Source organism: Pleurodeles waltl, chromosome 7 (genome assembly GCF_031143425.1).
Source record: "Pleurodeles waltl isolate 20211129_DDA chromosome 7, aPleWal1.hap1.20221129, whole genome shotgun sequence".
Classification (NCBI taxonomy): domain Eukaryota; kingdom Metazoa; phylum Chordata; class Amphibia; order Caudata; family Salamandridae; genus Pleurodeles; species Pleurodeles waltl.
In genome coordinates, this window is record NC_090446.1 from 805,692,613 (window position 1) to 805,715,528 (window position 22,916).

Consider the following 22,916-nt stretch of genomic DNA (forward strand, 5'->3'; position numbering starts at 1 on the left):
TGTAACTGAACAAGCTTGTTGCCTTCTGCCACTCATAGTATACTTCCATTACAATTGTTCTCATTGCTTTATAGGCTTCAAGTGCTAAACCTCTGAGGCACTCTATGGTTTATGTGGTTTGCTCACATGTGGTTCTTTGTGCAGGACATACACATAAAAATCATTAATTTCCTTCATAGTGCAGGTTACCACATGCAGTTTGCAGTGCCACTGGTGGGTCTACATATGGCTCTGGTTAGAGGCATGAAATAATTCTTGCATTACCTGTTCAGTGCAGGCAGAAAAAAAACAACTCCGGCCGTAATTGCTTTGTGATAGGGAGTTGCTTAGAGGAGCAAGTTTTCAGAGACAGGGAATAGGGACACTGACTACCAGACTGGTCCAAACAAATGTGATCGCCTCCCGGTAGAGGTTGTCACCTTCTCTGTGTGTGCTTCTTATGATGGGAGGAACCCTAGGGGTGGTGGGGGGCAGAGTGGGATAGTGATACCCCCTACCTCTGAAAGGGAGTGGCAGCAGCCCTTCATAACTTTAAGACCATCAAACAGGCCAAATTTACTCACTCAGCAACATTGATACCGGACGTGTCATGCTTACTACTACCTGACAGGTTGCTTTTGAGCATACAGTCTAAACTAGAATACCAACATATTCTGCAATCCATAAAAGGGGCGTACATGGTTGTTCAGGCCACACTGCAGATTATCAAGACTGGTCCGCTTGACAGAATTAGCTGAGCAGAACCCTAAGGGCCTTGCACACACCGACCACCACAGCTTTCACACCAACATCACCATCCTCCTAAACGAATGGTGTCGCTTTGAAGGAGGTGATCTAATGTCAGAAAGTAGTATGGATCAACACTGTAGTCTTGGGGGAGCGCTGTATCTGGTAGCTACAGAGAGCCGAGAGATCCAGCTCCATCCGCTCTCCATCCTAGGACTGGAGAACAGGGGGAACGAACTGTGATGGCATTACAACTGAAAGAGGTCTACCGTTATAACTCAGCAGCCTTCTTATAAGAGTTATTTTGTACATACTGAAAGGTAGAGGTTGTAATAGATACAATGGCAGCCATCTTCGAATCATGCTTTCTCTAAGGCGACAGATCCACAGTAATGATGGACATTCTTAATACCTACAGCTCGCAACTTGCTAGTGCAGTTTCAGCCATCGGAGGGGGGGGGGGGGGGGGGGGGGGGAGGTAGGGCAGGGCTGACTTACCTTTAAGTGTCTGTCACCTGTCCCTTATTAGAGGATACAAAACACTGCACTTTGCTTTTCACAAGAGGAGGACTACACCACTTTGCAGAGCTTGGTGGGAATTGTCCTCAAGATACTTGCCAATAATTGGTCATTACCACCACATGCCAAAACCTATACACTCCTGGCTGATTTGTTCACAGAAGCCGTCCCTAGTAAATAAAAATCGCTGCAACCTGATCCAACCATGAGCCTCCACAGGATCCCCAGACTGAGACAAATTCTACAGTGCTGCTTTTTTTTCGCTTTCTTTTTCAGATCTGATCTTGAACCACGCATAAGAGTTGTAACGTGTCCGGGATACTTGATCTGATACATGTTGTTACAACCAAACAAATAAAAAATTGAAATATAAAAAAAGACAGTCTTTCATCATGCCATACTTTTAATAGCCACGCCAGCAGGACCTCCAAGACATGTGAGAAAATGTCTATTTTTGTGTGCCCAGCCCCAATGCTTGCTGAATTGTATTGCTGGTTTTTAGACTGCACAATGGGGAACTACTGTCCAATGCCCAATGTATGTGCTCAGACCCCTAAAACATGTAGAAAGTTGTAATACCCTAACTGGTGCATTTACCTCCCCTACAAGGCCAAAGTACATGGTGTAGAAACTGCATCCATGACGTAAGAAGTGTCACCTGTGGATTGCAGCACTTTTGTGCCATCCACCAGTGTGACAAGGGAAACATGGCAAGGCTTGGCTTCAGGTCTTCTATTGCATCCTGTCTGCTGCAGTAGTGAAACCTGTTATAACATTCTGACAGGTACAAACAAGGCTTCAGCAAAATTTAGATAATACTGAGGGAATCTGAATAATGTTAGTAATTCTGTGTTACTCTTTGACACAGAATTTCCAATAATTATGCAATTACTCTTGCTTGTGCAATAAGGCGCAATTTTGGGGGGAAAATACTACCACAAGAACGAGCATCCACTTGTGCTTGATAAGTGTGTATTACTATACTTAGTGTTAGTTCTTAGTGCAAAATGCTTTTGTGTGTCCATTTTGAACATGAAGGGGAATATTAAGCTACAAAACTAGTGCTAAATGCCGGTAGTTAGCTGAGGGAAAATCCTACCCCAAGAGCACTTTAGTGAGTGCGAGAGGCTGCTCACGCTCACTATTCTTATTCTGTTGTATTTAGTGCTATTTCATAAATCAAAATGCATCCTTGCATCCATTTTGGACATGAGGGGACATTTTGCACAGAGAAGTGGCACTAAATTCAGAATTCTGCATGATTATGCTACACAAAATTATACTAGTTCCACTTCTAGTAAACACCTCTTTTAAATATTAGTATATCACCCGTATGTAGAATTTTTAGCTTGCAAGACAGGGTGGGTGATATTTAAAAGCTGGATATAGTAAAAATAATTTTAGCAGTGTCACCACAGTGACAAGGACCTAAAAGATATTCTCACTGTGGCAGGCATGGCTGTCCTACGTACAAAATCATAGTGTTATACTGTACTCAGGAATGGACCAGGGAGAAAAATATTTAACACCACTATTTTAATATCAAAATAAATGGTGACGTCTAATAAATATTAAGGAAAATTAACTTTAAAAAAGTTATATTTTTCCTAGCTGAGCTTTTTTTAGGCTAATTAGCAGTATCCTCCAACAGTTGACAAACCTATACTTGACAAGCCTGTACTTGGCTTGAATGAGGTGTGACGAGGTCTGAAATTCCTTGCAAGAGCCACTCAATAGTCTTCAACTGTAGGGTCGACCTGAATAAGCAAGGATGAAGCCTTTGATCTCAGCTAAAGGGTAAAGGCTGTGTCCCTCCTGCTGAAATTACAGTGTTAAGTACTACATGTCAGGTCTATCTGTGACACATGTAAAACCTTTTCACCCTTAAAAGGTAGAAATCAGGATGCCAAGATAATTCTTGTGCATCCGCAGTCTAGGGCTGAGAAACCTTCTTTTTTCTTACCAGATCTCAGTTTCTTGGCTGTTGTGGGTACAGGGTCCACTTCAAACGTAATTTTAGTGTTAGTTGTGGGTGGACACTCGTGACTTCTATCCCCCACTCCGATATACACCCCCAACCTTTAGAGCCCAAGTTAAGAGTGTTTGAAGATTATGGGAAACTTAGATGTGCCCCAACACGAAGCATTTTGGTCCCGCTTGTAGTAAAGCAAACATGAACTACTGGAAAAAATTAGATCATGGCCTTGGAGCCTGTACTCTACTGGTCAGATTAGACCTAGGGCGACCCTCACCCAGGCTCCATCAGGACACTGCTGGACTTGCGAAAGGATACCTGACAGACTGAACCTGTGGCACTTGGCATCTGTGACCTGTGAGAAGGATCTGAGGAGGTTGATACTACTGCCACTTGAAATCCAAGGACAAGGATTTCCAAGGATCATAAGGCTAATTCCCCTAGGCAGCTTCAGGACCCTAAAAAAAAAGCTGGACGTTCCTGTGAAGAATCACATCTGGCCAGGGGCAAGTGGACTAAGACTTTTGGGAGCTTTTTCAAACCTTTTGTATTAGAGCTCCAAAGAGATCAACCACAAAAAGTATCTGACCGGCAGTCCCATGGTGCCAGGTTACATTTCAAGTTTGTCTCATGTGGACAAGAGATTTTTCTCTGAAAAACTACAAAGCGCTTTTTTCAGATTGGGACTTAGAAGCTCCAGGCCCTGGAGTGGTGAGGTGTGACAAAGGGGGCAAACTACTTGTTGCATCTGTTCCACGTGCCAGTGTGGTATGCCTCAAAGTGCACCCAGGTCCCAGTCTAAAGTGACCAACTGGCGCTTTGCGCTTCTTTACGTTTTTCCCACTTAACATCTTTAAAAAAAATATATATATTATCAGCAGTTTTCTTTACTGGAATTTTGCTATTTTGGTGTCATATTGCTTATCAATTTTTTCCACTATTTTTGGTTTATAAATGGGAGTGTGATATTTTTTTTTTTTTACCTGTTTTGGTACTTCTAAATGGCTTACACATTTTCTCTCACATTACACAGTCTGCTCTTTACCACAGCTATCATGGGTTGAAATCAAGGTTTAAATATTGAAAATTTTAACAGGACTGGACAGGATAGTGAAATTATTACTTGTAGTGGACACAAAATCCACCCCAAACAATAAACCACTCTCTCACATCATAGTCTTGAGTAGTGCCCTGTATGCACTCAGCTCAGGTGCCTAAGTTCATGGCGATGTTCTGCAAGTACTGAGCCAAACATGCTACAATTCCATATACACACCCATTACTAGAGCTCACCGGGTATGGGTTATGCCTCTATCCAGGGTAGTGGGCACAGGTAGTCTGTACCTGCGGTTTGTTAAGGTCATGGCTTTAGAACTATGGTTAATGTGTTCTTGCTTCCAACAACACACAATGTAAATTGCAACTTTAGGAATCAGTCACACTTAAACCCCCCTCACCGGCGACAAGATACTGCAAAGTAAAGAGAACAAAATCTACTTTTGACATTTTTTTGTGCAGACTCGCCTAAAGGGGTCAAAATTATGAGTGTTTCATGTAGTGCTTCACCTTTGATTTCTTGCAATACAAGGGATATTGCATGACCTGGGCACAGTACTCACTAGTAGAAGTGCAAACGTGTATGAATGCAGAGTTGTTATGAGCCAATTCAAACTAAACTCAAATACAACTAGTAAATAAAACTTTTAGTTTACATTATTTGTGTCATGGATAGAAACATATTTTCTCAATAAAGTAGATATTTGTGCCAAGACAGTAAAGCAGATTACCATTAATAGGTAATGTATTTCTTTTCTTCACCAAGGAAATAATGCACAGTAAAAAGTAAGATAGAAGAAATGGCTTTACCACACCGGCTTTGAATAATTATGCATGTTTATAATAAGAATCTATGCAATAGCGGATCAAGCACAGGGCTCTGTACAATACCACAAAATTAAAAAGAAAAAAAAGATACAGAAACTTCAGGTCTTGAATCACTGGCATTGATGGCACTTGTTTTTCTTTTGTATACATTTGCATGGAAAAATACCTAGGGCCCGCCACGTATTGTGGGTACAGAAGGCAGGACTACTCCACAAAGGGCATAGCCACTAGCCATGCCTTGTGCATAGGGCATGTGTGACATTGTCACAAGCCTTACTTTGAAGGTACTGTGGGTAGTGAAACTTACCACAAAGCATCATTAATGGGCATGCAAGGAAGGCAATTCCCACAGAGCTTGTCCACACAAAGTTCTAGTATTATTCTGTTGTCGAGGGCAGTGGTATAGTGCGCGTGATGCAACTCAGGCAATGCCTTAATGTGCATGGTCATAGGCCATGCACATGGATGTTGTGAGCAGTGGGTATAAGTTACCACTGTAAAATCCAGACCTTTCACAGAATAAAACTTTGGCTAAGAAACATGAAAAAAAAAAAAATCACAATTACGTTTTTACCTATGTTATCAAATAAACATTCCAAATTGAATAGAAACAAAACTTCAGCTGAAGCAGTACTGTAGTGAGGAGCAAAATACCAAAAACAATAACATAGACTGTAATGGTTTGCAAAGGAGTCTAAATCCCTTTCACCCAAACGTTCTACTCGTGAGTTCACATCTATGATGGAACATTCTAGTCATCGTGACCATGTGGAATTTTTCAGTGACTGCAGTTTAATGAAACAATATTGATATTGATTACAACATCTCATGATTTTCACATTCGTCCTCTACTCAACCCTTGCCTTCTATTTCCTTACCATGCATTGTCTTTCTCGTGCCTTCAAATATCAAAAGTTTTTCACTTTCTCCTGTTCACTCAACATTCTCTTCTCTACTCATCACTTGCACTGCTCTCATTGTTTACCTATCCCTCCCCCTCAACCACTCTCAAGTACCTATTTTACTATCTTCCTCTCTTCATCCTTCTTGCTCTTAATCCATTTCACAGATTTATGTCTTTGTCTCCATCGGTCTTGATATGTACCTACCTTGGTGACTTTCAAAATCTAAACTTTAAAATATGGCCTTTCAACAATACTGCCGCCAAGATTTCGACCTACAGAAGATCATCTAGTTAAGTAGATGTGTAACAGTAAATATATATTTCCCCAAGATAGGATGATATTTTGGAGTCTAAACTGTTTCTAGTCTGTATCTCTGTAGCAGATATTTAGACAAAGTACTCTTTTATTTTTCGTCTTTCTTTTAACTTACTTTCTGCTCTTCTTCCCATTGTCCAGCAAGTTTCCTTTTCACACCCCATCGTTACCACTACCTTTGACTCTACTTGCCTCTAAGCCCTTGAAGCCCTGCTGCTCGTCTTTCTCATCTCTTCTGCAACTGTTGCAGTTATTGATGCGCACAAACTGTGAGCCACCTATGGATGATTCTGAAGTGGAGCACCGCAATCAGCAGAAAGATACCATATCGGTGCCTGGGGAGCTCCCAGGCCCTCATAAAATACTAAATAAATAAATATAGGGATAACGTTACTCACCCAGTAGACATCTGTTTGTGGCATGTAGTGCAGCAGATTCAGATGATTTGCATATGTCCGCTATCTAATATTGGGCTCAGAGTGTTACAAGTTGTGTTTCGTAGAAGAAGCTTTTTCAAGTCACGAGATCGTATGACTCCTCTTCTCGTGATAGTGTGCATGGGCATAGAGTCCTTTGTTAGATTGTTTTCACGCAGGAGGGTTAAGTAAAGAGTGAAGAAATGTATATGTACACACATTTATTAAGAAAAGAAGATCTCCATGCAGTGTATATACATAAAGAAAGTACTATAGCGGCTACAGGCTTTCGGGGAGGAGTGAGGGCGCATGCGAATCTGCAGCATTAAATGCCATGGACAGATGTCTAGTGGATGAGTAACATTTTCCATTCAATGGCATGTGTAGCTGCAAATACATATGCTTTGCATAGACTTAAAAGCAGTCCTCTCCCAAAATAAGACGTGGCTAGTCTGTAGGAGTTGGAGAAGTTTGAAATAGTGTTTTGAGCACTCCTTGACCAACATTTGCTTGTTGGCGGGATAACACATCCACACAGTAGTGTTTAGTAAATGTGTGTGGTGTGGACCATGTAGCTACTTTGCATAACTCTGCCATTGGCATATTTCCTAAGAGTGCCATTGAAGCTCCTTTCTTTCTAGTAGAATGCGCTTTAGCAGTTACTAATAGCTGTCTTTTAGCTTTAAGATAGGAAGTCTGAATACACTTTACATCCTTGTACTGACATAGGATTACCCTTATGAGGCTGTTGAAAAGCCACAAAAAGTTGTTTAGATTTTCTGAAATCTTTTGCTCTATCGACATAATGCATGAGAGCTCTTTTAACATCAAGAGTGCGAAGAGCTCTTTCAGCAACTGAATCTGGCTGTGGAAAGAAGACCGACAATTCCACTGACTGATTGATGCGAAATGATAAAACTACTTTAGGTAGGAATTTTGGGTTTGTCCGAAGTACTATTTTATTTTTGTGAATTAGGAAGAAAGGTTCTTCTAAAGCGAATGCCTGAATTTCACCAACTCTTCTTAAGGAAGTAATGGCTACTAGGAAAGCAACCTTCCATGAGAGAAAATAAAAAATGCAAGAATGCATGGGTTCAAATGGGGGACCCATAAGCCTTATGAGCACAATGTTGAGATTCCAGGCAGGACCTAGTAGAGCTGTAGGTGGAATAATTATTTTAAAGCCTTCCATAAAATCTTTTGACAGGGATCCTAAACAGAGAAGTATGTTGTCTGTTTTGGAGGTAAGCAGCTATTGCTTTTGAATGAATTTTAATAGGTGAGTATGCAAAATTAGCTTTTTGTAAAGGAAGCAAATAACAGACAATATCCTGTACTGATGCTTTAAGAGGATGAGTGTTTTTGGGTAGACCGTAATTTACAAAATGTTTCCATTTAGCTGCATAGCACTGTCTGGTTGTACGTTTGCGTGCTTCTTTTTCGAATGTCCATGCATTCTGTTGGAAGCTGTAGATATCCAAACTCTACGAACTCAGGAGTCAAATAGCCAGGTTGAGCATACTGGGACTGGGATGCTTGATTTGACCTTTGTTTTGAGTTAATAAGTCCGGTCTGTTTGGAGGTTTGTGATGTGGAACTACAGACAGATCCAACAGTGTTGTGTACCAGTATTGAAGTGCCCACGTGGGAGCTATGAGTATGATAGTGAGGGAGGTGTGACGGATCTTATTGACCAGAAATGGAATTAGTGGGCGAGAGGGTAAAGCGTAAGCTATTATCCCTGAGCAATTGATCCATAGAGCATTGCCCTTGGATCAAAGGTGTGGGTACATGCATGCAAAGTTTGGGCATTTTGCATTTTCGCTTGTTGTGAAGAGGTCTATGTCTGGGGTGCCCCACATGTGGAAGTATTGTTGAATCACTTGTGGGCGTAAATCTCCCCGTGTGTAATTGTTGCTGCATCCTGCTTAAGAGGTCGTAGTTGAATGTGATTGTGAATTGCCCATTTCCAAATTGTCTGTGCTAGAAGGGACAATTGAGATGAGTGTCTCCCCCTCTCCCCCTGTTTTTGAAGATAATACCATTGTGGTCATGTTGTCTGTCCTTATCAACTGTTTTGTGTGTGCTCTGTGGTTGGAAAGTTTTGAGTGCTGGGAACACTGCTAGCAGTTCCAAATGGTTATGTGATAAGTTTGTTGAATTAAGTGCCCTTCCCCTTGTATGGTAAGGCTATTGAGATGGGCTCCCCAACCGATCATTGATGCATCAGTTGTGATTATGACCTGTGGCACAGGGTCCTGATATGGCCACCCTTTTGATAAGTTGGTGTGATTCCACCACTGCAGAGAGTTATATGTTTGGCAGTCCAACAACACTAGATCGTGAAGTTGACCCTGTGCCTGAGACCATTGCTGCGAGAGACACTGTTGTATGGGTGTCATGTGTAGACGTGCATTGTGTACTATTGCTATGCCCAATGCCATAGTTCTCAAACGTTTCATGATACACCTTACTGTGTAAGTGTGATTGTATTGTAGTTGAGTTATGAGATTGCGAAAAGCTTGAATTTTCAGTGGGTTTGGGTACGCTGATGCTGCTTGAGTGTTCAGAATTGCTCCCAGATACGGTTGTATTTATGTTGGTTGCAAATGAGATTTCTGGTAATTGACTGTGAACCCTGGATTGTGTAGGGTATCCACTGTGTGTGCTGTTGACAGGTTTGAATGGTGCTGGCTTTTATGAGCCGGTCGTCCAGATCAGGAAAGACATGCATATTTGCCTTCTGAGGTATGCTGCAACCACTGTGAGGCATTTGGTGAATACCCTTGGTGCTGTTGTTATCCAAACGGTAGTACTTTGAACTTGTAGTGCTTGCCTGCTATCACAAATCTTAGAAATTTGTGATGTGCTGGACATATGGGATTGTGGAAGTAAGCATCTTTTAGATCTAATGCTGCAATGTAGTCTTGTTTTTGTAGCAGGGGAACGATGTCCCGAACAGTGACCATGTGACAGGATGTACCGATCGAGGGGTCTGCGATCCAGGATTGGTCTGAGAGTACCATCCTTTTTTTATATGAGGAAGTATACAGCATATACACTCGCCCCTTGTTAGGATAAAGGTACCATCTCTACTGCACCCTTGAGTAGAAGTGATTTTCTGGTTCAGAAAAAGCCTGTGCGAGCGTGGGGGAATGTTTGGTGGAGAAGAAATTAGTTCTAGGAAATAACCATTCTGGATAATTGACAGCACCCATTGATCTGTTGTAATGTTGTGCCACTGTTGGTAGACGTTTCCCAGTCTTCCTCCCACAGGAGTTGTGATCTGTGTGGGGTTGTGCAGAAAGTCACTGTTTGGTTGAGGAGGAGGAACCTCATGTGGTGGTGGGTTTACCTCTAGTGTTATTTCCTTTGTAAAATCTCTGAAATAACCTATGTTGTAAAATTGTTGTCCTTGTTTCTGTTGGGATGTGGACTGCTCTGAGGTTGATGGTTTAAAACCACCTCTGAACTGGGGCCTACGAAATGTTCCCCGAGTAGGGGTAGTGTAAAGGGTACCCACAGCCTTAGTTTTATCAGTCTTTCTTTAGTTTCTCTATGGTGGTATCTACTTCTGGGCCAAATAAGTATTGGTTATCAAAAGGCATATTGAGTACTGCCTGTTGTATTTCAGGTTTAAACCCTGAATTTCTTAACCATGTCTGCCTTCTAATAATCACACTGGTTTTGATACCCCTTGCTGCTGTGTCTGCTGCATCTAAGGCAGATCTAATTTGAATATTAGAGATAGCCTGGCCCTTAGTAATGTGCCCTTTTCTGGTGTTCTGGTGGAAGGTATTGTAAGAACTCCTCCATTTCACCCAATGAGCTCTATCATATCTGACTAACAGAGCTTGAGAAATTGCGATTCTCCAATGATTAGCAGCATGAGTTGCAACTCTTTTCCCTGCTATATCAAACACTCCTGTGGATTAGCTATGTGCCCTTTTCCTTGCTGCACTGACAACTATAGAGGCAGGTGGAAATTGTTGTATAATGAAAAGTGGATCTGAAGGTGAAGGTTTGTGCTTTCCGTCTACCCTTGGTGTGATAACTCTAGCCTTCACTGGTTCCTTGAAAAGGTTGTATGCATGTTTAAATATGCCTGGGAGCGTGGGTAGGCATTGGTGCTCCTTGTGAGTGGATGTTAATGTGTTGAATAAAAAATCATCCTCAATGGGATCTGTATGCAACTGCACGTTGTGATATGCAGCTGCACTAGCGATGACCTGATTGTAGGCAGTGGTGTCTTCAGGTGGAGATGGCCTAGCCAGGTATGAATCAGGATCATTGGAAGGTATGGGATCTGAATCATAAATCCCAAGGATCTACGTTGTAATGAGTATCACCTAAATCATTCCCATGTGTAGATATAGGGGATTGTGGAGAAGATTGTGTAGGTGAATGTGGTGGAGTATCTGATGGTGGAGAAGCAGTAAGTAAACGAGAATGTGGTGGTGAAGGCTGTTGTAGTGCTTTTGGTTTTTCTTTATGCTTAAATATTTTAGCAGGTGGCGGTCCAGCTTCTAGAGTATCTTGGAAAGTTAACTTTCTCTTTGTTGTAGGAGGAAGAGAAACGATAATCCTTCCACTGTCTTTGTGTATGTGGATTTTGCACTGTTCAACGTTAATTACTTCTAATATGGGCCTTATTTCCGAAGACTCCTCAGCAGTTGGAGCATATTTTCCACACACAGGTTTCAGAAAGTATGGACACCGAATGTTTCAGTAGGGCCGAGAATGTCTGCTCTGAAGTGGATGGCAGTTTTTTTGGGCTCGGAGGTGGAAGGCTCTGCTTTTCGACTCGATCACGAAACAGGTGTGACACGCTGTTTGGTCGGCGCCAGATGCACTTTGGTCTTAACTTTCTGTGCCAAACACGAAGGTTGGTCATCCGCATGCATTTTTTGGGTCCGATCAAGGCCGGCAAGCAGTGGTAGTCCCAAGACCAGTGCTGAAATCCTTTTGGTTGTGTTTGGATGATGGGAAGGGGCTGATGTACTTGTGTACTGCGCCACTAGAAGAGACTGGCTGTCCCCTTCCGAATCTCGTTCCGAATCAGAGTCTGCGATGGAAACTGCAGCTTGAGCATATTCTTCTCCGAAAATGTCAGGCGTTTGTTCCGGCGACATGGACGCCATCTCCAACCGGTGTGCTCTTCGATCCCTAAGAGTTTTCTTCGAGTGGAAGAATCAACACGCTTCACAGCTTTCTTCTCTGTGATCCGGAGAAAGACAGAGGTTGCACACCGAGTGATGATCAGTATGTGGGAACTTGGTGTGACACAGAGGGCAAAAACTAAATGGAGTCCATTCCATCAGCCTGACACCTTTCAACAATCACAGGTCAAAGTAGACCCAAGAAGGGCACAGTCGCCAAAAGGGCGTTTAATTGACCCAGACATTTTCAATCAGTTCGAATCTAAATGTGAAAATGTGATCGAAAACTATACCGATGTTTATAGAAAGAAGAGAGAAGTTCAGATAGTACAGAACCGAGATCTACCAGAGCGTGAGGAAACTCGTCCAAGCCCGACGGCAGAAAGAAAATCTAACAAAGGACTCAATGCCCATGCTCACTGTCACTGAGAGGAGGAGTCACTCGATCTTGTGACTCGAAAAAGGTTCTTCGAAAGAAAACAACTTGTAACACTCTGAGCCCAACACCAGATGGCAGACTTATGCAAAGCATGTGTATCTGCAGCTACACATGCCATCAAACGTGTGTGTGTGTGTATAAATATATATATATTTTTTAAAGACACATATCCCCCGTCCCCCACCATTGCAGTGAAGGGCATAATTTTCTGTGTGCATTACAGCACTGTACATGGGCAGAATGTGTCACTCACACAGAAAGGAACCACTGGTAGAAGTTAGCTGATCAGTTACCCTATGTTGTGATGTGAGGAAGAAAATATGAAAGACACTACAACACACTACTGGAAGAAGAAAGTTGACTGAAAGCCTCTTTATGTATGAATGGGATTTTTCTAATATATATTTTCAAGGATTCCATTTCTAAAATTCAGAATGTTTTGGCTAATGTCAGACCTAAACAGGCAGAACATTAGGCTAAAGAGTGCAATGCATGAAACCACCATTTAGTGGCATTCTCACACAGCACAGAAACTGAAAACGGCAGAAAGTACTTAAGTTCACATTCACCAAAGCATGGGGCACAAGGTTAGCTTCATTTATAATAAATTACTGAGTTACCTAGGGAGGTAAACAATGCCACTAGTGTCAAATAACACAAAACCAAGGGTATCAAAATCTGCCAAAACCTCATTTGGACTTCCACAATTTCCACAGTAACAATAACGCTCTAAATCTGTCAAACCTAAGTTAAAACCTTACAACCAAAGGGAACTACAGTCCTCTAGAACAGAAGTTGCTTTATGAACGAGATACTTTCAATCAAGAATTGATGCCCCAGCAGGTTTAGTTAGTGTAGCAGTGAGAACAAAGCCTTAGTCAGGGTAGTGATAACGCTGTCTTAACTCCCCCCTGGTCCAGGCTGAACTGGGAGCTAAATGTATCCCTGTAAAACGTATTAAAGCTAGTACCATTTTAGATGAAACGTGCCCAAGAAAATAGCATACCAGATCCAATCCAAATGTACTGGACAAGGAAGGTTTGTTCTGTAGCTAAAAGATTAATTTAATTGCACAACTGATCAAATAAAAAAAAAAATGGAAGTAGCCAAAAACTCATTAAATCGTCCAATACCGCATGGTCTGCTGCAGCACTAGGGATCTGTATTTTTGTAGCACTCCCTGGGTCATATTTCACTTCTGGATGTGGTTGAGTAAGCCTTTCAAGACTTAGCCATGAAGGCAGTTTCTCCCCCCCCTTACTTCTGGGACTGCCAATGATTTTTTAATGTGTAGCCAGTCCAGCACACCTTTTGGGATATTACAGTTTTTTGTAACTAGGATTACTCTGTGTGTCTTTCCTCAAGTTACACTCATACACTAAGGTCAGAATGCTTTACAGACCGACACTGACCTGCACCCACCTCTCCCAATTTTTAATACATGCTATTTGCAAAGTTGCATAATCAGCGTTTAATAGATGCTGCCTCAGGTGACAGATGTGAAGACTTCTCTAAGGGGTCTCAGGAGAAATAAAATACCTCAGTGGTGGCAACAAGACATAACCCTCTTACCTTCCAAAGGTGAGAGGTGACACTGCATTAGCAAGCTTGCATTAGGCTAGCAGGACAACAAATTAAATCCTCATGATGTTTGTTGGCAGTCTGTATAAAGAAAATATTAAAAACGAAGGACTGCCTTAAAAAAATAAATTAAAAAAATCAAGTTTGTGAACATAGGCAATCCACTTTTAAGCCACGGTGTGTTTTGAATTGTGTACTCATGCCAAGTCCTGTTGGTTCTTACAACTGACAGAGAGGAATGTAAAGGTGCTTATCAATCATAGGATCACAAATGCTATACATGTTTAAACCCATACCATAGCTTTAGTTTGAGTTCAGCAGTCAGCATGTTATATATGACATAGCATTTCAACTGCTCCTTGATGGTGTGAGGTTTGCTCTGCAAGACATGCCCTTGGCGAGTCCGGTTGTGCACATAACACCACAGGTAAAATTACATTGCTTTCCCATTGTATAGAATGAAAACTAACCACAAAGCAAGAGAAATAGTGAAAAACCACATCCCATCTAGAAGTAGATAGAAGAGACCGTCTTTCAGCATAAAGCAGCAATGCAGATTCAATAGTCAAGCAGAAAACGAGTTGATTTTGGACCCCTTGAAGTTTCATTAAAATGTGAAGTTGAGTGTTCTCATATGTTGCATGCAGTTACCTAAATCTTTTGAAGGGTCTACGGAATTTAAGCGTCGGCAGGCGGATTTGAGAAACTGCATTGCATGCAAAACTGAGAAAAAAGATAAAGAAACGAATAGCACAGCTCATGCAACGAAAGAAGATAGATGATCTTTCTTCAAATCCTTGAACACAGGTGGGAGCAGACACTGACCTTGGGGAAGCCGGCGTTTTGGAGTTTTCACACCTGTTACTTTCATTTAAAGCTTGTACATCGCTTCTGTCGTCCACAATTCTCACTCGCTTTCGTTCCTTTACAGGCATCTCTGTGACTAAGTTGTCTTCTTTAAGAATTAGCACATTTCCTGATGCTCCCCCAGAAATGCACTGTTCTGAACAGGTTTCCACCGAATTTTCACTTAAATCTCTCATATGCAAAAAAAATTCGTCCACGTTTCCAGAAAGCTTCTTAGAATTTTCATCCACTGAAACACCGTCAATTGCCACAGCGTCAGAAACCGTGTCAACAGGAAGAACCTCTTGTTTCCTTTTCAGAGTGCGCAGTTTTGCCATTTCTAGAAAAGAGAGACATTGTTCATTCATATAAAAATGGCTGATGTATTATAAAAACAACCCCATAACTATTACCTGCATTGAAGAAACAGAAAAAAGGAACGAGAAATAATGAAGTGTCCCGCAGATGTGTGTATTTTTTTTCTCTTTTGAAAGAACACTTGTTAGTTTTAGCCTTTCCAGAGAATGCATATAGAGAAAGTATACCATACACAATTTGTCACCATAACACATACCATGAGTTCAAGGCAGTGTGATGACTAGAACGTGAGGTGAAAGGCAAGACACATTTGATGCTGTGTATAAAGAAACATGACTTGGTATGTGAATGTATGAGTTGCAACACTTTACTGAGAAGTTGTTGTTAAATAAAAAAAAACCCAGTTTACTCTGCATGTTGTGTGAGGTCAGGTGTCTAGGAGCACTAGTAAAGGCCTCTTGGTTTGGAAGACCTAGAGCTGTAAACCCCAAAGAGGACAGGCAGTCAGACAGGTTTAGAAGGCTTAGGAACTAAGATCATGAGAAGACTGTACACGTTTAAGGCCCAGGGAACAGGAAGCCTTCCTACAGGAAGCCTCACTACATGACACAGATAAGCCCAGAAATGAGAACCCAGGTTCCTGAGCTGTATGAGCTCAAGCTACCCATCGTTAAAAGGACTAAGAAAGTTTAAATGTGGCAGACATCCTGATTGTTTTCCCATTGAAAAGAGATACATCCATATTGACAAATCCTGCAACTCTATCATGATAGAGCAACAAAGCAAGCTTAGTGATGATCCTAAACAGTTCAATACCCTCTTTCGTCACTGGTGACAATGCAACATTTGATGCAACAACATGGTAAACCTCTTATCCTGCTGTCATAGTACAGGCTCAATGTAAAATATGAATGCACTTGAATGCAATGTAACCATTACAATATAAAGTAATGTATTGTAGGAAAGTACCCTCTTTTGGCATTTACTCCCACCTTTGCCTGTTGTCAGTGTGTTTTGACTGTGTTCACTGGGATACTACTAACCAGGACCCTAGTGACTGTGCTCTCTCCCTCTAAATTTGGTTGCTTAGGACACCCCACAATTGGCATGCTGTTGTCCCCATGTAGGTCTCTAGTATATGGTACTTAGGTACCCAGGGCATTGGGGCACCAGGGGTTCCCCATGGACTGCAGCATGTATTGTGCCACCCATAGGAGCCCATGCAAAATGTGTCTGCAGGCCCGCCATTGCAACCTCCATGAAAAGGAAAGGTGCATGCACCCTTTCACTATAGGTCACCGCACCAGGCCACTGTAAGTCACCCCTATGGCAGGACCTCCTAGCCCAGAGGACGCGGTGCAGGTACCTATGTGTGAAGGCACCCCTGCATGAGCAGAGGGGCCCCTCCGAACTCCAGCTATATCTTCCTGGACTTCGTAAGTGTGGGGGAAGCCATTTTACCTGTGTATTGGACTACCTGTGTCCAGCTACATAATGGTCACTCCGAACCTAGGCATATTTGGTATCAATCATGTCGGAATCATACCCCAATACGTTTGCCAATATTGGTTGTATAATTCCATACACTCTGGGGGTTCCTTAGTGGACCAGGATTGCTCTGCATTGTTTACTTCATCTTGTGGCCACCGGTACTGCAACTGGACACCCCAGGAACTGACAATCTGCAACTCAAGCGATGACTCCGCTCTGCAACATTGTTTCTCCGGCTCCTTCTAGCAACTCAGCAACTGCAACATTTCCCTGTCTGTGCATCCTCTGAGGGCAATGAGTCTTCAGCCTGCACAAGAAGTAAGAAGGAATCTCCCTTGGAGTGAAGGGGTCATTCTCCTGCATCCGAAGGCACCAACTGCAACAACATCCAGCTGTGTGGATCCTTATTCCTGCTAAACTGTGTGGATCCTGCAACACAGGGTGTGGTCAGGAGTGGTCCCCTCTGTCCACTCTACCAGCTGTCCAACTTGGGAGATGGTAAGCCCTCGCTTCTCCATGCAGGGCAGTACCTCTGTGCACTGAGACCCTTACAGCTACCAAGTCTTGTTAGTTCCTCCTCCAAGGAATCTTCAGGCTCCCTGTGGCCCCGGCCTTCAGCTCTCTTCCCTGCAAAGCACAGTCTCCTGCCTGGTGCTCCAGCGATGTGGGAATCCTCTCTAGGTGTGCTGAGTGGGCCTCACTGCAACTCCTGTGCCTGTGAGTTGCCTGTGGAGGGCTGCATCCTCATCTTCTGACTTTCCTCACAGCTGGGGGTCACCTGGGAAGTTGAATTGAGTCCCCCTGGACTTTGCTGGTCCCTGGCAGCTCTGCAACTCCTCATCTGTGACTTTTGCCTTTGCCAAGGCTTGTTGGTTGTTTTCCAACACCACTGACTGACTGCAACCCTTCGTCCGTCGTGGGACAACGCCTGCATCACTTCTGGAGCTCTTCTGCTCTTGTGCTGCACAGCGGACTCCTTACCTCCACCGTCAATCTGGTCCTGCATCTTCAGAAGGGTGGGCAGTGGCTCCAGCCACAACCGGACACTCCAACTTGAACTGGACTGGGTCCCCTTCTTTTGCATGTCCACTTCTGTAAGGATACACCTTTGGTTTCTTCCAGTCTTGCTTGGGTCTTGCACAGTACTTTTCCAAAGTTTACCTGTGGGTTTGGGGAAAAAACAGGTACCTATCTCTTCTCTTCTGGTCGCTGGGGGAGTACCTTGATACTTACCTTTTGGGGTTCCTATTTCCTCCAGCTTCGCTCTACAGATTCCACTCCATCGGGTGGTGGGACTACCTTTCACATTCCACTTACTTAGTATACGATTTGGTCTCCCAAAGGTCCTTCACTATTTTCTATTGTGTTTACTGTTAGCTATTTCTTTCTATGCTAATCACCGACTTCCAATGTGTGTATATTAGTGTGTTTACTCACCTCCTAGTGGAGTATTACCTATACAGTATTTTAGTATTTGCATTACCATGATAAAGTACCTTTATTTTTAACACTGTGTGGCTCTTTCATGTGTGTAAGTGCTGTGTGACTGTAGTGGTATTGCATAAGCTTTGCATGTCTCCTAGATAAGTATTGGCTGCTCATAAACCGCTACCTCTAGAGAACCCTGGCTTCCTAAACACTGCCTACACCTCACTAATAGGTGACCTGGTATAAGGTGATAACACCATAGGTGCTCACCACACAACAGGCCAGCTTCCTATAACCATGTAATGCAAGAAGCTCAGTCCAATTCATAACGCACTGAACTGTTAAAAGATGAAACTGGGAAACATAATTAGACAGACCTTCCCGTTCTGATGCTGTGTTTTGCGAGTGTGTATAATCAGATGCGTTTTTTTTTTTCCCTAACGTTAGATTTTGGAATGGACATTGTGTGTATGTTTTTTAGGGAGCAACCACAAGCCACACAAACAAACAGAGATTTGTTGTGGGCATGACGAGCTGAGTGCGTGAAATATTTTTTGTAGCACCTGGATGGGGTGAGTGGATGGTGGAGTGGGTGTAAGCATTTGGACTGAAAAGGATGGAATAAAGGGCCATCCTTCAGTATACCAATACTGCTCAAGAAATGTGTACATAATAAGGAAAACCACATCAGCATGTGCTAGTCCCTGAGAGAAATTTAGTCTACATGCTTGTAGGAAACTGGGTTATCAGTTGTAAGGCCTGCACAAGAAATAGGTACAAAATTTCCCATTACTAGGTAGGTAGGTAAAATACTTTATTAGTTAATAAAAGCCGTTCAACAAAATCTAAAAAATACAATAGCGGGTTTTTGGGTCCTCCCATATGACGTGCTGGGCTATTGTGCTGAGTAGTCTCCAATGTCAAGTAATCTTAAAACATGTACAGACAATAAAAAGTACACAGAAACTAAAAGAAGCTTTCATAATTAGGACACAGAAAACCCAATTACAATTCTAAGGCACAAACACATTGTTTGAAGATACATTCAAGATAATCAGATCCTTCACATTAGGGACACCTAGGGCCTCAGTACCTTTTTCAGCAATGCAACCTGTTATTGGAAGTGCATTAAAAAATGAACAAGACCCTCACGTTGGAAACACCTAATATCTATAGACTAGGCTGAGGCGTTAACAGTCCCTTTCTTTACCTAGAGCGAACTGGATAAACTGGGTAGGACCACCAGGATGGCAAAGATTCTCAGAAACTGAATTAGTCTGATATTTAACTTTTCATTACTTGGGTCGAGAGCTGCCATAACAGCCGACCTGCAGGATCGAACTCCTAGGGTATTAAATTCTCCTTTCAGTAGTTCCCTTCTCTGGTTTGGCAGAGCTGGACATATGCAAACCACATGGATTAGGTTCTCCCTGGCCTGATTGTATAGTCTGCATACCTGTGGTTGCAACCCGGCCTCTCTTTTCCATTTTGGTAGTAAGTCAAGAGTTTGTATACCTCCCAACCTCAACCGTCAGAAGCTCAGTTTACAGATTTTCAGGCTAGTGCGGTGGACCGAATAAGTGATTCCTTGTCCAATGCATATGAGTTTCGAACTAGCCATCCTTGTGATTGTTTCGATAGAGTTTCTATATCTTCTAACCGTCTTAGAATCCTAGTTGATTTGTTAACTGCTTTTCTAAAAGCTGGCGCTGGCAGTGAGCTTCCCCAGAGGTCGCCCAGCTCGAGCCAGGGTATGCCTTTTCCCCCAATAGTCATTAAACATATTATTGCCCCTCTCGAGATTGATTTCCTGCCAGACTAAGGGGGTTATTACAACTTTGGAGGAGGTGTTAATCCGTCCCAAAAGTGACGGATATACCACCAGCCGTATTACGAGTTCCATAGGATATAATGGACTCATAATACGGCTGGTGGTATATCCGTCACTTTACAGTCACTTTTGGGACGGATTAACACCTCCTCCAAAGTTGTAATAACCCCCTAAGTTTGCTAAAGTCCCTTTAGGAGCTAGATGTCGTTTCTAACAGCCCTTGACAAATATTGCCAGCCTTGCCCAGGATTGCTTTATTAGCGAATATTCCAATCTGACTTGGGCCGGAGAAGCCGATCTGGGTAGTTGCTTATTTAGTATGGCCACCTCCGTCCCTTTCATTATTTCTGTCCCATAAGCAAGAGTCGGAAGTAATTTTGCTCCCATAACCATGGTCATTAGCTTTAGAGGCCACCCAAGGATGGACTTTGCCAAGTTTCCAAAGGCCCGATTTAAAGCTTGTGCCTTCTGCCCAATTACTTCTTTGTGGCGTGAAAATGTGCCTTTAGAGTTGATCTTGATGCCTAGGTATGTGTATGTTACTACTTCCTCAAAATGCTGCCTGTTCAAATCCCATTTAAGGTGTAATGTAGGTTTACGGTTCAGGGGGATTATTTTATATTTCCCATAATTTATCTCTAAGTCATTAGCCAACACATATCCTCCTAGATTGTTGAGGAGTTTCTGTAGGCCTATTCTGGAATTACTGTGCAGCAGCAGGTCATCAGCATAAAATAGGCTGGGTATTCGACGACCCCCCAAGGGCTGGTGAGTGAGCTGGCTGTCTATCCAGGGCTGGAGATAAATCCGCTACATACAGGTTAGAAAGTAGCAGAGATAGAACACAGCCCTTCTTCAGACCAACAGTGGTTTTGATGGGTCTGGATAAGTACAAGCCATCTCTCACTTTGAATTTTACCCAGGTGTTAGAATAGAGAATAATAACATTCAGTAGGTTCCCCGGCAACCCCCACTGCAGCAATTTTGTCCATAGTTTGTCTTGGGGAACACAATCAAAGGCAGCCTTAAAATCCACATGTAAAGGGGTGTCCCTGTGGCCTATCAATTACCAGACTTAATGACATGAGGTTTGTTAACGTGGCCTGTTTTTTCGTTAAACCTGTATGATTAATGGGGAGCCTTCCTTTGTCCATGGCCCACCGTTTTAAGTGCTGTAGGATTCCTATGGAAAAGTATTTTAAGTCTGCATCCAAAAGGGCGCTTAGACAATAATTGGAAGGTAGGGAAGCCTTCCCTCCCTTGTAAATGGAGTAGAATATTGAGCCCTACCAACTGTCTGGGATGAAGCCTTTTGCTAGGATGTAATTGAACATTATGGTGAAGAAAGCTGCCCATCTTGAAGTAAATTGTTTAAATAGGGGCAGTGGAAGGCAATTAGGGCCAGGAGCGCATTATCCACGTGTTTTTTCTATTATCTTGATTATATCAAGTGAACTAAAGGTAATGGGCTCCTGAAGCTCAGAGCTATCCACAGTCATCTTCCATTGGGCTGAGTCAGTATCCGTCAGAGATGTTTCTTTAAAATGGGATTTCAAATATCCCACCCATGCCTCCTCTGTGACGTTTGCATTGTTCCCAGCTCTGGGGCCTTTCTCAATGTTGTTAATCAAGCTCCAAGACAGGCTAGAGTTTGCCAATGTCGATGCATAATGTAATTTTGCCCATAATGTTTCCTGCTTTGATCTTTTAAAAAGCCAAATATCCCCCTTTAGTAGGGTTCTTTCTTTCCGTAGGTTTCTTAGAATTGATCCATCAGTTGGAAGATTCTGCAGTTGTCTCAGAAGCCTATTCACCCCTGATTTCCTCTGTTGTATGGCAAACGGCATGAGTATGCTATTTCTGTACCCCACGTGTGCCCCCCCTAAACCTGCCCCTCCCTGGAGACTGCTTAGTAAGGCTTATAGTGAAGGACTCCCATATAGCAACTGCCCTTAGTGGATCATTGGTCATGTTTTCCAATATCCCAACCCTATCCTCTGCTTGAGCTGCAACCGAATGTGAGCTCCATCTTAATCGCTTTAGATTTTCAGAACAAAGCTCCCCTTTGAGGAGGTTTGTTTTTTCCTGGATAGGCACTTGGGTCTGAATTGTAATTATTTGCGAGTTATGATCACTTTTCTGGGTGATCTTGGATTTTGAAATCCTTCACAAATTTACCAGGGTAAAATCTAGGTCAGTGGTTCCCTGCCTTTTGACTTTTGTTGACCCCCACTTTATCAATACTGGAATCCAGGGACCCCCACTGAATTATTATTGGAATCCCCCACTAAGTCAGTCAGTCAAAATTCCGTTATTCAGCAGAATGCCATTAAAGTACAAAATCATTACACATAAGATTAAAAGGCAGAAATGTAAAACAATAATAACAGAACATTATTCACATGACTGAAGCTGAATACAGTAGCTAAAGTCAGCTTATCCATGATTATACCTAAATGAATTACAGATGATATTACAAGAAATAGCGTAAAATAAGCAATACAAAAACAAGGTTAAAATCTTGTACTATTCCAGCTTGAATTAATCTACGACTGCTTCCACCAGTTCGTATCATTTCCTAATGGCAATAGCGGATCTGATAAAATTTAAGACAGAATAACAGGTTTGTATAGATGCCAGTTTTTTAACATAAAACAGTGCATCCTTGTGAGAAATAACTCGTAATTTGCGTAAAAGGGGTAATATAAAATGATGTCTAGGAGCAGAGTAAAGTGAGCAGAATTTTAAAAAAGTGAGACGTATTTTGCTTAGAAGGGGCATCACAAGGACAATTCAGGAGCATTTTGTGCCAGATGCATTGCTTTGGGAAAGCCACAATGTATCAAATTGCGTCTAAATAAAACAAGGAGCGAGTAAGATGGGGAACACGATAACCAAGTTAAATAAGGTTCCATTAAGCTTGTGCCTGAAATCTGGACATAGGGATCAAAGGTTTTTAAGGTCAAATCCCCATGGAATCCAAGATTCGAGATGTACTCAAAATATTGTTTTTTAACCAGTATCTTTGCATTAATAGGCAGACACTCTGTGTGAGTAAACATATTCTCCAAACCTAAGTTCCG

The 22,916-nt window shown here is 42.4% G+C and overlaps 1 protein-coding gene across 1 annotated transcript in view; it reads right to left on the minus strand.

Moving 5' to 3' along the window:
- Positions 1–22,916, minus strand: part of SPDL1 (spindle apparatus coiled-coil protein 1) — a 210,834-nt gene that overhangs the window by 17,461 nt on the left and 170,457 nt on the right. Inside the window, exon 11 of the mRNA XM_069201714.1 lies at positions 14,745–15,105. Within this exon, the coding sequence (XP_069057815.1) occupies positions 14,745–15,105 (361 nt within the window). The remainder of the gene's footprint in view (positions 1–14,744; positions 15,106–22,916) is intronic.